This window comes from Eschrichtius robustus, chromosome 11, assembly GCF_028021215.1.
Source record: "Eschrichtius robustus isolate mEscRob2 chromosome 11, mEscRob2.pri, whole genome shotgun sequence".
Lineage (NCBI taxonomy): Eukaryota > Metazoa > Chordata > Mammalia > Artiodactyla > Eschrichtiidae > Eschrichtius > Eschrichtius robustus.
In genome coordinates this window covers 40,249,340-40,267,874 of record NC_090834.1, presented here as the reverse complement: position 1 = coordinate 40,267,874, position 18,535 = coordinate 40,249,340, and the positions used below count along the sequence as shown (strand labels likewise).

Genomic DNA, 18,535 nt, shown 5'->3' with positions numbered 1-18,535 from the left:
GATAAATAAGGCACTTCTCCACCTTGAAGCAAAAATCCTAACAATTATGAACTCCTATATTTTCTCCAGGTAGTGAGAAGACACACACCAACATAAAATATACATTCAACCTGGATCTGAGTGTATTCAAAATCACTGTTCAGCAAAGAGCTGCAGGTCTCTCCCTTAAGCCCCATCTAAGATCTGCATCCAAAATAAGCAACAGCAAGGAGAAAAATTTAGACCAATCTTGGTTTTAGAGATGAATCTGCTTCTTTGATTCAAGTTTCTCTTCATAACAACCTTGGAGCCCTCTCTCCCCAGACCTGCGGGTTGACTCACTAGACTCATAAGAAATAAAGGTAGCAAAGTGTAGGCTTTCATAAATTAAAAAAGTTTTCTCACCTAGACTTGTATTCTTACAAATTAATGAATTAAAAAAAAGAAAAAAAAAAAAGAAGACTCGTTTTCCAGCCTCCCTTATTCTAGATTTGATGTGCCTTGGGTGTCTGACATCCTCATTCCATTCATGATTGCCATTCTTTCTAGCCGAGTCATTGCTTCAAAATATGTGTGGGTGTGCTTCTGGGAGCTCAAGACAGTCAATGTCCTCATCTTAGATGCAAATTCAGTGGTGCATTTGGGGCCCAGCTACTCCACTCTGCCAGCTGTGAGCCTTGCAGAGCCCAGGGGTCAGGACGGCTCTGCTCACTAGTGGGGTTAGTACAGGCCAGTTCGAGCCTCTTAGCAGTCTCTAAAATGGGTATAATAATACCCCAGAGAACAAACGGAGATAACTTGTGTATACACATTCGATAAACTGCAAATTTGCTATTCAAAAGTAAGATATTATTAGCATTTCTCAGCTGCTCCGACTTTGTTTCTCCTAATTAGAATAAAAAAGCTACAGTCACCTTATTTACAGCACAGGGTTTCTGTGAGGACTGCATGGGCTTTGTACATGTAGGATGACATTATGATGACTATTGCAAACGCCAGTTACCGCTTCTGCCTGCCTCCTGAGAGCCTGCTATGCCTCCACCTCCTCATGGTCCTGGTGCAAATTTCCTGACCATCTCTTTCCTGTTTCTACAGCTAAAGGCAGGTGACAGTCTTCTTTTCCTCAAAAGGAGCCTTTCAGCCATTTCTCCTTAATTCTCAAACCTCAGTGACTTCTAACAAAGTGATCACAATAGCTCCAAGGAACAGAAGGTACTGACATGGCCACCCTCCTCTTTAGAAGCATCAGAACCAGCATCTTACACAGACTGGCCAAAGCAGCACACGGCCTGGACCGGGAGTACCACTATGCCGGCAGCTGTCCAGGCTCACAGCAGGCACTGGCAAAGGAGCCCATCTTCGAGCTCTGAGGGTAACTGTTTGTTTAGGGTTATCACTTTCCACGTCCCAGAGTGTTTGCCTCCTTCTAATCAACCCAAATCAATCTCCAATCAGCCACCTTAAGGAACAAAGAGCTATGCATTATTGTATCACTAGTTAAATTGATCTCATTCCTTTATTTGTTTGTTTACTCTCTGTCCCTACACCCCTCCCCATTAAAATATAAACTCCATCCAACAGGAGCTTTGTCTCTCCTGTGTGGTCCAAGGGCCTGACACAGGACCCAGCATACAGTAGGCACTCGACATGTGTAATTTCTATCTTATCATCCTTTTCCTTACACCAATATTTTTTACTTATGAGATACTGGGCTTTCGAATTTCAATCTGGGAACAATCTTAAGAGATTATCATGCCCCTGTGTCTTTCAAATAATTGTAGCACTGGAACCATGTTTTCAATCACACTAAGGCATATATCTATATTCCATATGTATATCTATAGATATATCTTTATATATATTATATATAATATAGATATGCACATATGCCTTAGTGTAATTAAAAACTAGTGTTTATATATATATGTTATATATGCTTTATATATCTCTTACTAAGTTTATAATCATATGTCTGTATTACAAATATATGTGCATATATTATATAATATATATAATTATGTATACATACATACATAATATACACATTATATGCATAATATATACACATATATACATAATATACCCATAATTAAACAGGAGGTGGAGACCTTGGAGGCCCATTATATGTTCCTCCATCTCTCTTTCCTACTTTCATCCCTGCAGGACTCATAAGATATCTCTAGCTTAAAAGCCATCAATCTAGTCATTCACTCAACAAACATTTACTGTGGATCCAAAATGTTCCAGGAACTTCTCGGGGCTGGGATACATGTGGTGCACAAGACTGACAAGGTCCCTGGTCTCATGGAGCTTACATCCCAGTGCGGAAAGATAGGAAATGCACAAATAAATAAGGAATCAACATAAACTCAGTGATAAAACTTACGAAGACAACAAAACCTCTATAAAGGGGTAAAGTGATAGGGGAAGACGAGAGAGAAAAAGAGATCAATCATGCATGTCTACATTAGTCAGAGCAGCCAGGGAGGTCTCTCAAAGGAGGTGATATATGAGCCAAATCCTGTGTGTCAAGAATAATCCAGCCAAGCAAAGTGCTGAGGAATCCAAACATTTGGGGTTGCAGATGGAGACACTAAGAAACAAAGGAGGACTGACTGGTCCCAAGGTCACCCTGTTAGTTAGCAGCTAAGCTTGGACCAGAATGGAGGTCTCCTGTCACTCCACACTTAACCACTGGGATACAATGTTCTCTTTCCTACTTTCTGCAATTTGGCATACTCCTGTCTTCTGGAGCAAAACGGATCTTTCCCATACTCTTTAACACATTTCCTCCCTTTTATTTTCTCTGTAAAGTCACCAATATAATCAACTTGTGTCCCTATTTACTAATAATACTTTACTATATATACTAAAAATAACCATGGTAAACAAAGCGTGTGTGTAAGTGCATGTGTGCATATGTAATGGGAATCTGGGGCACATTTTCTAAGCAAAAGTAAGACCCATTCTATTGGAAAAGAAAGGCAACACGACTTCCTTTATTTTAGTATTTTTAAAAAGAAAAGCCATGTTGTAAAACATAATATCAAGCATTTTCATCTAAAAATCAAAAAAATCTTAGAAGAAAAGCTAAAGAGTTTAGAAGTTACTAGGGAAAATGTCACCATCTCTCTGGCTCTAATCTAACAGTGAAGCTGAGTGTGTCTACCCTTTGAAACAAAATAAATGACAACCACAACCAAATGCCCCTTTTGGCTTCCTGCTAGTTATCTTGCTTTGTGAAAGAAAATGCACTGGGCTGGCCTGGAGCCTAAGATGTGATCCACAGACCCCCAAGATTCTGGGAGTCGTAAAGAAGCAATCTGAAGATCTGTGCTCTAACTAAATCAAGAGATAGGGAAGGAAGGGATTGTGCTATCAAAGAAATTTTCTAGATTGAATATTTGGTTGGGTAAATTTTCCTTTGTTGATTTGGAGCAGATCCTGTGCATTTCTTTTTTCCAGTTCTATTAAATCCTTAAACAGATCTGAGTTTTAAGGGCTTAGGGCTGCCCTTGGGAAATAGGTGATTACACTCTCTGTTTAGGGTTTCAGTGATAAGGGAGGGGGGCGCGGAAAAGAGGTAGTGGATTGAATTCCCCTCCTCCAGGCCAATTTCTCAGTGACTCTCTTTTGTAGTTCCCGTTTAAAGCGGAAACACGTTTAAAAAATGAAGTGGTGGCACATATAAAACCCCATCCGTTAATCTGCACTTTCCAATTGTTATATGTATATGAAAGAGAGACAAACAGATGGAGAGACCGATGTACACAGCTAAAAGACTAGTCAATTCCTGAGGAAGGAAGGCTCTACAAGAATATTTTTCTTTTTGGTTTATATTTTATATTTCATGTAATTATTTCACTGGGGGACTGGATTGGAAAACTTCTTTACCCACAAAAATGCTGCAAGTGTAGTTGGGAGATCTGGGGGAAAAAAAATCAGTGCTTCCCCCCAAAGTCACTTTAATGAATCAAACTCTAGTCCTACAACTGTTTTTCTCATACTGGAACCCTAAACCCCATCAAATAGGGTCAGATACGGAGTGATTTGCTCATTACTTCTAGGAAGGGTGCTAAGCAATTAACATGGCTGTGCCCTCGCCCTCTGCCCCAGCTGGCTAGACCTTGTTTCCAAGATTACTTCAGACCCTCCTCACTAGCACTTCCTCTAAAAAACAAAACAAAACACTCCCACTCTTGTCACATCTCCTTCTTTCCATTCTTCCTAGCAGATATATTTAAGTCGAGATTGACGGCTGAAAAACAGAAGCAAAATATCAGGGAACTTATTCAAAGTGTATCAACCCAAAGGGGCCCTCAGAGGTGGGCCAAACCACTCACCAAGTGCCCCTCATTGTTTTTCCAAGAAGGAAAGTAAGCACCAGGGAGGTAAAAGAATTTGACTAAGTTGCTACTAGTTGGTATCAGTGGGAGCACTGGGATCTTCAACATCCAGTTCCCAGGCCAGTACTCTCATATTATCACTAATAAGTATTAGAAGTATAATATAGTATCACTATATCGCTCCCTCTTTATTCATTTATTGTGAAGTGTAAAATGGAAAAAATGAGGCACGTAGAGTAATCTGCTACCAAAAAAAACACAAAAACAAAAACAATAACAGGGATAGATGTTAGAAAGTCTGCTCTCCAAGACAGAATATGCTTACTTTCCCCCAGATGCCGTACTCGCTAGCAACGTCTTCTGTGACCTAGAAGATCGAAGGCAATTACATTGCCCATATATATTTGCTATGCTGTTTGACTCTCCCAAGGGCAGCATAACAGTACAAGGGGAGTGACATCTTTATGAGGTTAACCCTTTTCTATTTTAAGGGTAGACTACCGAAGGCAGCCGTGTTCCCTGGAGCATAACAGGAATGCTGGAAATTTGGTAGTTAGGAGGAATGACAGCACCAGGCCATCATGCAGGAGGGAAAATATAAATTGTTCAGAGGAACAGTGAGCTGGGGAAGTCTATGAGAACACTGATGCCATGAAGTGAAAGTGAGATGATAAAGGTGGCGGTGTTGGGGGGGGGGGGGCGTTGAATTACAACACAGCGAGAAGAGACAAAGGACAAAGCAAGGAAACTAATGTTTGTTAAGCTCCACCACGTGCCAGACAACACGCTAGGTTCTTTTATGTATTATCTCATATAATGCTCACAGCATTTTAAGATAGTTTCTACCATCACGAGAAGCAGAAAATGAGTCTTCAAAGATGTTAGGTAACCAGTCCTGAGGTAACACACCTAAAGAGGCGGAACTGTCTTCTACGCTAAGGTTTTCTGGCTCTGATTCAGTCAACCTCTGCTAAGTTAAAACTATGCACTATTTCCCATGATCCTCTAGGTCGGCTCGGCAGTTCCTCTGCTGATTCCACCTGAACTCACTCACTCATCTGGCTCCACTGAGTTGGAGGATTGGCTGGTCCAAGGTGGCCCCGCTCTTGTGCTGCCAGTTGGTGCTGGTTAGAGGCAGGGGTACCTTGGTTCTCAGCATGTGGACATTCATCCTCCAGTTGGCTAGACCAGCTTCATTATATTGTGGTCTCAGTGTCCCAAGAGGGTTTTTTTATTTAACCATTTTACTGAGGTATGATTGACATATAAAGAGCTGTACGTATTTAATGTATACAACTCAATGAGTTTGGGGATAAGTATACACCCAGAAAACCAGCACCACCATCAAGGCCAAAAACATATCTGTCACTTCCCAAAGTTTTCTCCTGTCCTCTTTATTTTTATTTACTTACTTGTTTATTTGTTTATGGGAGAACACTTAAGACTTACCCTTAACAAATTTTACGTCTAAGAGAGCTTCTTAAAGCCCATTCTCAGAAGTAGCACAATGCCATTTCTGTCATACACTTTTGGTTAAAACAAGTCGCAAGGCTACTCAAGGTTCACTGGGGAGAAATAGCATCCACTTTTCAATGGGAGGAGTGGTAAAGTCGCATTACAAAGGGGCGTGTGGGATGGAAGGAATCATTGTGATCATTTAAAAAGCAACTTACTCCAATAAAGATGTTAAAAAAAAATAAAATAAAATAAATTTTTTTTAAACTTTGGGTTTATTTATTTATTTATTTATTTATTTATTTATTTTTGGCTGTGTTGGGCCTTCGTTTCTGTGCGAGGGCTTTCTCTAGTTGCGGCAAGAGGGGGCCACTCTTCATTGCGGTGCGCAGGCCTCTCGTTATCGCGGCCTCTCTTGTTGCGGAGCACAGGCTCCAAACGTGCAGGCTCAGTAATTGTGGCTCACGGGCCTAGTCGCTCCAAGGCATGTGGGATCTTCCCAGACCAGGGCTCGAACCCGTGTCCCCTGCATTGGCAGGCAGATTCTCAACCACTGCGCCAGCAGGGAAGCCCCAAAATTAAATTTAAAAAAAATAAAAAACAGCTTACCATAGGCTCTAAACTCCATGCTCCTTCTACTATCAAAACTAATATAAATCCTACATTGTCCTTAACTGTTCTTTTTATAGATTTATTTAAAAGGGCTACTGTTTATAACCTGGAATAGATGTCAGAAAACTTGGGTTCTAGTTCTACCTCTACTGCTATGGGAACTTGGAGTGTTTGCTTTTAAATGGGGTTTAATTTTTTCACCTATGAGAAACAGGTTTGATCTGTTTTCTCTCGAAGGGTTCATGAGACTGTATAAATTGATAGAATAGTGCCTATTTTTAGATCAATATGAACTAGCCCTCTTAGGGGATGGGCAGGACGGAGATGAGAAGGTCAGAAATGAGATGGCTTCTATTTTGCCACATACTCCCTCTTTCATTGCTGTGGGTTTGGAATTTGGGGGGCAGTGAGCAAAGGAAACTCCTTCCCATGGGTGGTTGAAATCTTCCATGATCTGGGTGTTGCTCTGATCATTTCCATTTAATACATTCTAAGACAGCATGGTTCCTCCTGCATTATACCAAAACTAAGAGTACAAGTCTTTGCTCTAAGGGCTTCTAGACCCGGTTAGACAAAACATTCACATGCAACACACGCTCACACCAGCGAAGCAGACAGTGGAGGTGAGAAAGCTCCTGAGCTAGCCTCTTCCTGAGGGAGCTGAGAGCTCTCTCGGAAAGATACTGTTGCCTAGTCTTTGGAAGATCAGGTTCCCAAGGAGAAAACTAATGTTTAATTTAGCACAAAGACAGCTCAGAATCTCTCTCCGGGGGATTGAGCCTGCAAACAGATGCACATGCAAAGAATCTAAGCGAGAAAAGGAAGCTCTCGTTGGTGCAATGGCTACAGGACTTGGGTGCAAACTTTCCTGATCTATCGCCTCTGCCCTGTGTTTCTGTCAGAAGGACCACTGCTCTTTCCTGTTTACGCTTATGTCTGTACTTTGCTCTTTTTCAACACCTCTGTGAAACAACCAAGTGGGATAATACCACCAGCACACAGGTTTTGCTGTCTGAAATTACATGGTGCAGTGTGGCAATCAAATGTGCAAGCCTTTGCCGGTTTAGCAAGTATGGGCCTACTTAGGTGAACAACAACGAAAAATTAGTTTCTCAGCTGCTCAGCCAGAGAATGTTTTTATTTTTACATAATTTAGACTCCAGAGACCGCCAGAAATGAGCAGTGTACACCGAAGTGTGGCAATCATCATTCCAAAGACACAGTACAGTACACATTGTATTCAATTAAGCCACTTCTTTGCACCCTGGTTACCATGACTCTAAGAGATTATACTGTGTATCCAACAAACCCCTGGTAAGTTATTAGCAGTTGAAGGAAACTTTGGCCTTAAGTAAATTTTCTGGGAAAAAAAAAAAAAAAAGAAAAAGACATGTAATTAACTTTCTGTTCAAATCCTTCAGAACTACCTGAAAAGAAGCCTGTTGTACAGTGAGGAATTCAAGGTGTTGAGCTTCATGTGGGTGAGAGTTATTAGTGTGCTGGAAAACTGAACCACATTTCTGACAAAAGAGAACTTTTAAAACGACAATGTTAATGATTCTATATTAACATAGGAACCAGCCGTGACTCTGGAAGCAAGAACACTGTTAAAAACAATATAAAACAAAACAAACCCAACACGAGTTTGATTCTACATTTCCTCAGAATATTATCCTTCAAGAGGAGGAGGGGAATGTAAGTTTAAATGATGGGGAATAAAGAAACTACCAAAAAAGTTTTGACTACATTCTTTGCTCTGAGTTAGAACCAAGAAATCCGTCCTTATCCAAATATCATCCACCAAGAACAAGATTATGCACATTCCAATCCTGTCACTTCTTCATAGAAACACTGTGCTTCTGATTAAGAATTATCCTCACAGAAACTCGCTTTGAAGCCTTGGCAGCATTTTCCTCGTGTTTCTTATGGAAAGTCACACATGAGGAGGTACTGAGCAAAGAAGAGATTCCAAGCTAAGACCCACATCAAGCCTTGAAATTTTCAACATGCTCCAGGTCGGGGTTGGGAAGAGGGCAAATTCGTGCCGCCTGTTTGTGTGCGGTTGCAGTGAGAGAACTGATTCCCTGGCAACTCGAGCAAGGGACCTGGCTTTCAAAAGCATACATTTAAATCTCCACAGCAGGGAACTGCTAACTCTTTGCGACTCTGTGACCAGATTCACTTAAGAATTATTCGTCAGTATGAATTAATAATTCAGTTAAATTGGTAAATTTGGACTATTCCATTCTAATCATTCCAAATTCTCAATAGTCTAAATTTCTCATTTACCCCCAGAGTCCACAACACACTCCCTGGGCAACTAAATGGAAACCCAGCCTTTATTCAAGAAGAAGTAAGGAGTCAAATAAACACTCCCTCTAGTCAAGTTCTAGATTAGGAGTCCTAGAATCCCAGGAATGGAAGAGATATTAACTGATCCTGTTCTGGAGAAGGACACTATTCAACCCATTTCATAGAAATGTAAACCCATCCCAGATGGCATCTCCATAGTAAACTATTTAGGGATAGTATGGATATACTGGGTAATATGGTATACTTCACTAACCATTTTAAATAAATATAAAGAGAAAAGCCATCCCTTGCATAAAATATCCCTGACATCCTTTTGGGGATAGAATCCTGAGCTGGAAAAACCACGAATCTGACTTGACTATGTCACTTCTCACATTAATAATAAATTAAATAATAATTTAATAATAAATTATCATCTCACATCTAAAATGTATTGAGCCTCTTCTAGGTGCCAGGAAGTAGTTAGTTATATCACTATCATTCCATTTTACAGGTGAGAAAACTGAGGCTGGAGAGTTTAATTAAATTAACCAAGAAGACACAGCTAGTAAGTTGTAGAGCTGTGACTTGAAACCAGGTAGTCTCACCCTAACCCCAGGTTCTTAAGTGTTACGATGTCTTGCCACCTCAAGCTGACTTTAACACTTCTGTTTCCAACCACACCCACACCCCTTTCAGACTGTAAACTCCAAGAAGACAGAGGCTATATCAAATCGCTCATCATGGATACATTCATTCTCTTGGCATAGAATAGCTGCACAATGATTCTTTATTGACTTCATGGATAATTTCCCCAAACTCGAAAAAGCACCCATGTCCACAATCTTGATATGAAATTTCAGAACTTTTGCTAAAACCATTAAGACCCACAGAGACCACAGTGCATGTCAAATACTGCTATCTGCCCATTTCTTAGCCATTCCTTTGGCAATTTGCTTGTGGTAGGGCCCGACTCCCTAGTCTTCTTCAAGCCTTGCGGAGAATATATAAACCTCTCTCTTCATCCCCTCTCCAAGGAAAAAGAACAGCTTTCACTCTTTCACACCTGTCCCTTAGATATGTATAGGAAAGGGTCAGAGCTAGTAGCCGAAGATGGAGAGCCACTCCAGCTATGGTCAGTATCCCAGCATCCTGCCTCGAATCAGGGAGGGAAGGAGTTGTTGACTTTTTCCCTCAGCCATCTACTCCATAGGAGCCTTCCTTCCCTGTGCCCTGTGAACATGGACCAAATAGGGGAAACCGGTATCTAACTGACCTTAGGGAGAGTAAAAGATCTGTAACCCACCTGTAATTAAAAAGCAAGGAAGAAAGCAAGTAAATCTCAAAGACTATCTGGGCTCACAGCTTCTCATAAATTTCTGCTCATGATTTTTTTTTGTTTGTTTTAATGAAAAGACCTTTTCCAAGTTAATAAACTCATTTGTTGGGAAGATCAGTTGAACATCAAGAGAACCTACTTTTACCCACGGGGGAAATTCTTATTTGCACTGGAAGGCTTAGCCAGCCCAAGAAGAGAGGTGTAGTTGGTTCGGCTTCTTTTAGTTTCTCTTCTGCGTCTAGCGACTGTGCTTTTAAAACCATCTCCTTTCAATGCCAAAGGCCATGTCACGCTGTATATAACTCACAGTGAATGGGAGAAGTGTGTAAATAGCAAGGCATTAAGCAGCTCAAGGGACTTGAAGATAGGTAATACAGAACACTTAGGCAGTGCGCAATGAGAAGAGGCTGCTGGAGGGGAAATGTAATACTTGTCTTCAAGTATATGAAGGATTATTATTGCTTCGCAGACGCTGACTCCTCTGAGCCTTCCTCGCTCGACCATTTCCCAGGGCTTCTGATACACTCTTGCCAGAGCTCCGGACCCTCCAGGAGGTAGATCGGCCTCACGTGTTCCCCTCACTGCTCACACGCGACCACAGTGTCAACCAGGCTCCACTCTCTGTCCCCAGACACCCAAGGTTCACCCACATTGGCACCCAGCAGCCCCACTCCTCATTCCACCTTCTCTCTTGCTCCTCCCAGGCCTGCTGGGGACCCACATTCTCCAACAAGTGCTGCCTGGCCTGGGTTTGACTTTCTCTCCTACCAGCTACTAACAGCACTCATGTTTTGAGTACCCGCTATGTGTCAGGCACTACGCTGACTGTTATGCTAAAGAATATTAGCTTTATTTTACAGATGAAGATACTGATGCCCAAAAAGAAAATTATTTCCCCAAGCTCATACAGCTGGTAGGTGTGAGGAGGGATCAAACACGGGTCAAACTCGAAAATCTATGCATGAAATTCTTCCATTTACTAAATCTCTAAGCCTCAGTTTCCTTATCTGTAAAATAGCCAAATATTGCTTACTCATCTCTCTCTCTCTCTCTTTTTTTTTAAGCATTACATAAAGTATACAATAAAAGTGCCTTGACATTCTAGGGCTCAATAAATATTTATTCCTCTCTCCCTCTGATTTTCTATATCAGTTTTGGTCCACTCTACCTAGTTAAGTACTTTTACTGTGTCCATGTGGTCTTGATTGACGACTAGCCTGTAAGTAAGAAGGGACTAGCTCTTTAGCTGTATTTCTCTATTCTCCCACAGAACCTGTTAAAGTATAAGGGAAATTATCATGAAAATGCAGAAGAAAGAATTTAGAATTGTTTTCATTAAACATGATCCTGCCTATGATCATATAAAAGGGACTGGATTAAAATACAAGGAAGTAGTAGAAGCCACTCGGAATGGTTTAGCTGCCATGCATAGAAGAACTGGATGATTTTTTTCAAATTTCCTTCTAAGCTTTTTGAGATTAAATAGCAGTGCTAAAAACAAACACACACAACAACAATAAAAACAAAAACAGCTAATGAAGGCCACCCTTTCAGTCATATTTGTTATGCCTAAGAACATTTGGACACCCATGTTTGTCTCGGTACTTAACAAAAGGTTTACTGGCAGAGGGGAGCCATACCGCACTAAGCTTTAAGGTTGAGAAAAATTTGATAAGCATCACCTAGCAAAGACATTATTTCAAAGAAAGCAGATGCCTTCTATAAATAAACATTGACCTAAACAAGCAAGACCTCTTGGGTGACATAATAACATTACTTGGCTGTCAAAACAAGCTTTCTACCCATTTTTGATAAAGGAGTGTACCAACTTCTCTCTCCACTTGAACTCTTTTTGCCTTTGTGAGATCTTACAATTATCTTTACTGGAAAGAAGTAGTAGGAAGGTTCTGGATAGATAAGAACTCCCCCTTCATTACTTTGTTCTGGAAAACAGAACAAAAATAGGTCAGTTTTTAAGGAAATGATGGCTGCACGTATAAACAATGTAAACACGCCTATCGCTGTCCCACGGAGGACATTTACCACATGGACAGCTGCAGACACCCAGCCCTGGCCAATGAATTGTTTCTGTTTTCAGCCCCACGCCCACCCTACGGCCCTCAAATTTTGAACTGTCAATTGGAAACTTGATTATTATCAGTTAAAAATAACCAGGGGACTCTGGCAATGATTTAACTGGTTTGACTTTCTTAGGCTAACAATTAACATTTTAGACTATTGTTGACAAAATAGTTAACTTTCCCATGTCATTTGTGCAAACTACTTTTCTAATATTCCTGACACACGCCGGGGGACGTGTGTCACACGCCTTTCCAAAGCTCTTCAGGTCTGTGCAGGGGCCTGTAAAAGACCCTAAACACTTTCACACCGTTGCACATTTTCACTAGGATTTCCTGGGACCTTCGGGCACACTTAAGTACTCTGAGAGCTCAGTCTTATCTTGACAGCATTGAATTTGAAATACCAACCCCTCTATTTACAATAAAAGCTATTTCGCCATTTAAAACAGACAACTGAAAGCTTAAGTATACTTTTAATCCCTGGAAAAACTGGTATTATGATTTGTTGTCTAGTAGCTTATTATTAGTAATACTAGTAATAATGCCTTGCATTTCTGCAGTGCTTAATTTTTTTCCAAAGCCTATTCAGAAACACACATTCATTGGCTTTCTCAGCGAGCTAGGGCAGCATTATTGTTCTGTTTTACACATGACTGCTAAGTAACTTGTCCTAGGTCACCCAGCTCGTTAGTGATCAAGCAGGCACAGGCCGAGGATGCAGTCTCCTTGTCTGATCTGTTTTCTTTCCTCCACACTACATTAGAGAAAAGATAATCTCTGAAGCCAAAGATGACTTAGAACCACTTATCTATCCAGCCTAGCAACACAGTCTAAGCAACAGAAAAAGAGCTTGTCTCAGGCAAAAGGGAAAGATTAATAATGCACCACGGAAGCTCTAAACCTTTCTGTTCCATGGACCAGCAATTATTCAGTTTCACAGTTCATTCAAAGATTCAAACATACTTCACCGGAAAATGATTTAGTGCCTAAAGCCTGCTCCAAGTGGTTAGAAATGCAGATCTGCTTAAACCCTTACAATCCAGGCCCTCTTTAAAGGCCCTGTTCCTGCAATCGCTGCAGTAATGGGGCTTCCCCTGAACTTGCACTTGAGTTAAATGAAGAAACTGGCTGAGTAAGGGCTGCAGAATTAGGCTCTCAATGTGGACAGAATTAGAACCAGCTTGGAGGTTATTTCTTGCATTGTTCTTGTTCTTGAAACTCAGGCTATTGAAAATCTCAGACATTATATATTTCTTGTAGTTTCACACCCCTCAAAGACAGCACTATCCCACAGAACAGAAGTTCCCTTTCCACCCTCATTCAAATATTACTGACTATATACAAGGCATTGTACTAGCAGGTACGCAGGACACAGGGCTTTCATCTGAGGACACCGTGCATATTCGATTTTAGATGATCAATATTCTCTCCTTTTCTCCAAAGGACATTTATGGCCACTTAGGGCATACGAATTAACTATTAAAGGGATACCTTCAACACACCCAGACCCAGACAGAAATAAATCTAGTTATGGACACAGTATTAAGAAAGAATTCTGACACCCATTCTGCGCAAAGGCCCCTTTAAATGGATGGTGTTTCTGAAAATAAGAGGATCCTGAGCGAAGTGAGACCTGCAGATTTAACAGGCTTAGTGAATCACTCCCAAATGCCCAGGCCTCCCTTCGGACACAATGTTATCAGGTTAATACAGTACTTGCATCACCATCTCTGAGTACCATGCTGAGTAACAGAGCGCCAAATTTAGAAGCTAAAATGGAGAAGGGAATTTCCAATAACCAAAAGGGGGGTGGTGGATCAACCCTTGCAATGGCACAGGTTTGCAGTGAAAAGCCACCATCAGAAATAAACTGGACTTTTTACTCCTAACTCACACTGCACCTCTCATCAGTCTTCTCGGCACTCGGGGAGGGAGCTCCTCTAAGGGGATGTTTAGGAGATGGTTGGTAGTCAGGGGAGAGAAAGCAGATTCCCTTTTAGAACAGGAGGGAAGGCACAGCCACCTTTGCCTTTTGCAGCAGTAAGCCTCCAGTGGGGAAAGGCCAGACATGGTGCTCTCACTTCCTCCCAGCATGGATATTGCTATCATCGTAAAGTTACAATAACCACTGAAGTTGGTTTCAATTCGCATCCCCAAGCCCCCAGGAGAAAGAGGCAGCCTCATCTTCCTTCCAAGTGGGAGAAAAGCAAAAACCAAAAGAACGAGGCCATAAGCAGACACCTTCCTTGCAGCGGCTGGGATGTGAAGGCCACATCCAATCTTGGCACCCAGGACAGAGATCTGTCTTCTCCACTGAGAAGGGCTGGGCGCCTGGTTCCCTGTATCACCCCCAGAAACACTTACCAGGAGACTGTGAAGCACACAAGGCAGTATTATTGGGAGACTTGCAGACAGATTATAAATTTACTGGGGACAATCAAGGCATTTAGATGCTTTTGGCTGCAGATGCCAGGGACACACACACTCACATACAAACCTCATTCTTCCCTCCATTTGAGTGATTCTTTACCCGCCCCGCCCCCCTTTACCTCAACATGTCTCTTTCACGAAACAAACTCTCATTGCTGTCCTAGGGAATTCCAGGGAGAGGTGGGGATAGAGCAGGTGGAAGGGAAAGGAAATTAGGCCTTGAAGCACTAATATAACCCCACAGGCTAATTGTATCCAAGGATAAAACAACAAACATTGGGCAGTTTAACTGTTAGCAGTTATCTTTCGTCTGGAGTTGGCGCCAGGAAGTTGCAGTTCTAGGCATCTCAAGCAAAATGTGTGGTGGAATAGAACAGCACCAATCCAGCCCCCAGACTTTCTGGAAACTTCAACCATCACAGACCCAGGCCAGGGATAAGGAGTCACAGAGAAGCATCCTAGGGGCCTGGTTGGAGGATGTCCTCTCCCTAGAGCTCCTTCTCAAGCTCCCTTGGAGAAGGAGTTCAACCCAGTGCCCTCCTCTCCTTTGGGCTTTTTGAGGACGTTTCAGCTTGCATGGCCATTTCCTGTTGCTGACTTTCATTAGGGCTGGCTTGGGCAAACTGGAGCTGTGCTGTGAGCGGACACAGGACTTCCGAATCCCCACAGAACTCAGAAATGGAGGAAGTTTGCAGGGCTGCAGGGCTGCAGGGCTGCAGGGCTGCAGGGCAGGGCTCCACCTTCTACCCTGAGGCTATGGGCCCAGCAGCTTTGGGGGGAAAGCCAGCACACGGCAGGCAGTCACCTGACCAGGACTAGCACCAAGAACCAATGAGTCAAGGGCTACCCCCTCTGGGATGAGGTGTGTCTATACCTCTGAGGAAGAACTTCCAGCCAGAAACCTAATCACAACTTTCAGGTTGGATGTCCTGTCACCAGGAATGGCTGAAGACAAGGCACTCTCTAGGATGACAGCATGGAAACAGCCCCTTTGCGCCTGCCCATTTTAGTGAAGGCTGTAAGTGGGCACTATCTGATTGTAGTGCCTGTGGAAAGAAGCTAGATGCGGACAGTGGGGGAGTCTGTAAGAAATCAGGGAGCAGGCCTTGTAAAAACACTCCCTCACCAGTCTTTGGGCTATTTCCCCAAGTTTTTGGTTTTGAGTGAGGGAACGCTCAGGGAACTTGCTCTGCTAGAGATTACCACTTACGTTCTCCTGACCCAAGGAGAAGGGGCCACTTCAAAGAAGGAAGGGGAAATAGGACAAGAAGGAAAAGGCTTGGCTAAAGGTCATCTGGACTGCTAAACAAATGCTTTCAGGCTAAGCATGGCTTGCTGGGCCTAATCAGTGCTGGCTCGCCAAAGCAGGAGGCTTCCTGAGACAAGACCTTCCTCAACGGCTCAGATCTTGCCGCTCGTCGTCAATCCTTCTGCAAGCTCTGGACCCCAGAGCAAACTCTGGAAAACTCAAGTTCCTTACCACTTAAGGAATACTCTACAGGTGGAGGAAAACCCACGAATGAACACCAGCAGGACTTGACGAGTACGGGTTTAGTAACACCTCACAAACAAGACACCCAATAGCCTTTGAGGTAGTCAGGTGGCATCTTGGCCCTTTGCACCGCCGTCCACTCTACGTCAGGCCGAGGCCAGCTCTACCCTCGCCAAAGTCCACACGACCACAGCCAGAATCAGGAGAAAACCAGGTGCCTTACCGCAATCAGGGCCGAGTTCCTCTGGTCCGCCGGGGTTGAGGCCGGTGTCTGCTGCTCCCCGTCGATCCCACCGCTGCCACCATTATTGTTACTGCTCAGCAGGTGCTGCTGGTGGTGATGGTGATAGTCCGGTGGGGGCGGTGGGGCCGCTGTCGCTGCCGCTTGGGAGGCTGTAGGAGGGGCAGCAGGTGGCGGGGGAGGGGCTGTAGTGGTGGCAGCAGTGGCAGTGGCCTTGGTGTGCTTGCCAGCCTTCCTCGCCCCCTGGCCGTGCTGCACGAGGCTCAGGAGCTGCAAGGTGCTCTCTCTTTCCCGGTCTGAGCTCTCGGCCCTACCCCGTTCGTAGCGTCCTTCACAGCTCAGGTGGTGCTGGCGGCAGACGGCGATCCGAGCCCGAAGGCGCTCCACGATGGCACTGTGCACTCTCGGGGTGACCGAGCCCCCTCCAAGGAGCCCCGCCCCAGGGGCCCCCCCTAACCCTCCTGTGGGGGCCTGCGGGGGCGCTGTGTCCCCCATCTTACTGGACACAATGATTGCTGCCTCTGGGATGGTGAGGTGGAAGGAGGCTATGGCTGGTTAGTGCAGGCAAATCTGCTGTTGACAATGTGCGCTCAGTGTTCAGGGCCACATGAATAGAGGTCTTCAGAGGTTGGGGGGAGTAGTGGAGAAGGTATGGGGGAGGGGAGTGAGTAAAAGAGGGTGAGGAGAAAGAACAGAAACCAATCGCAGAGGGTAATTTGGAAACAAACCCTGATCAACTTACTCTAATTGCATTTGACAGCTCTGGAGAAGTTGGACAGAGTTAGTGGGGTTTTTCTCCCCCCACCAAGCTGACAAGAGCCACTAGGTACTTTGTAAACACACGATCTGGGGGGTAAGAGCAAGAATTCAGGGATTGTCAAGTGAGAGACAGGAACAGACAGCAAAGGGAATTGTGAGAGGTATTAATACAGAGCTGGACTCCCCCTCACCTAGTTGTTTTGGAAGATTCTTTATGGGGATGTTTCTGCAGAGAAACCCATTTCTACCATGGTCTCTGTAACCCACGGCCTTTACTTTTCCTCAGGTTAAAAAAAAAAAAAAAAAAAGTGCTGTTTCAGAAGCTTTTTGAAGTCAATGTTCAAAACGTACAAAAATCAAGAGATACTGTCTTTTGGCTTTTAATTGTTCCTCCCTTTCCCTTTGCTCCGGTGTTTTCTCCCCTTTGGGGGACTGTAGGATGTGATCCTCTCCCCAAAGAACGGGAGGCAGCTTTTCAATTGTTAATGTCAGTAACTGGACTTTTGGACCATGCTTTTTTCTTCAGCTAATCCAATCACCAGTAAAATCCTCATTCCCTCTAAGGTTTCCCAGCCTTAAATGAAAGCAGTCTGAAGTCACTAGCCACTGAGAGAGATCCTTCAACACATTTTTTTCTTTCCCGCTTACGTCCCTAGTCCTCACCCCCGGCTCGATTCTAATACAGTATCAAGAGAGACAAACTCCTCCGAGAGTAATTTACAAACGATGGTCAAACTTACAAACTTCCAGCAAATTGCACCGAGTCATGTCCAGCCACTTTTCTGTCCACTTTTGTACATTCCATCCCCGGCCAGTGGATCTGAGGGTCTGGACTCGCAATAAGCAATGTGGTTCTATCTCTTGGATTGCTCCGCTTTAGAGATGGAAAAGAAAGTAGCTGGTCTTTTCCTTTCTCTTTCCCGTCTGTTGTTCGCCGCTAGGGCTGACACTGGCTCCGCTGCCCGGAGTCACGGCGATACACAGGCTTTCATTGTGCTCCGATAGGAGAGGGAGAGAAAGAGAGAGAGTGAGACAGAGGGAGAAAGAGAGAGCCAGCGAGCTGCGAGGCGGGGGGGGGGGGGGGGGGGGCGGGGGGCGGGGGGCGGGGGGAGCGCTCGCCCGAGGCTCCCTGGTGGAAGGCGGGTGCCACTGCACAGGCGAGCAAGGCGGCCGGCGCCGGGGAAAGGGGAACGCAGAGGGCCTCCCAGCGGCTGAAGAGGTGAATCCCAAAGCCTGCGCATCTCGGCGGCGGCGCGCGCAGCTCGGCCTCCGCCTCGGCTCCGGGGCGGGGGAGAAGGCTGGGGAAATTCCCCAACCTCTAGTCGACTACTTCACCAGCTCGAAATGTTGAAGAAATTCCCGGCCAGGGGATGTATTTTCCCTTCCAGACCTCCGTTACGCCCCCCTGAGGATGTCATTTTCATTTTTCAGTATGTTGTCCATGACACCCCTGAGCACCCTAGCAAGAGCTGGGTGAGCACGGAGGAGATGTTCAAGAGTGTCACAGGG

At 44.0% G+C, this 18,535-nt stretch overlaps 1 protein-coding gene across 1 annotated transcript in view; it reads right to left on the bottom strand.

Moving 5' to 3' along the window:
• MAML2 (mastermind like transcriptional coactivator 2) overlaps positions 1 to 18,061 on the bottom strand; it is a 361,811-nt gene extending 343,750 nt beyond the window's left edge. Inside the window, exon 1 of the mRNA XM_068555533.1 lies at positions 16,250 to 18,061. Coding sequence (XP_068411634.1) covers positions 16,250 to 16,762 — 513 coding nt within the window. The 5' untranslated portion in view covers positions 16,763 to 18,061. The remainder of the gene's footprint in view (positions 1 to 16,249) is intronic.
• Between the last annotated feature and the right edge of the window lie 474 nt (positions 18,062 to 18,535).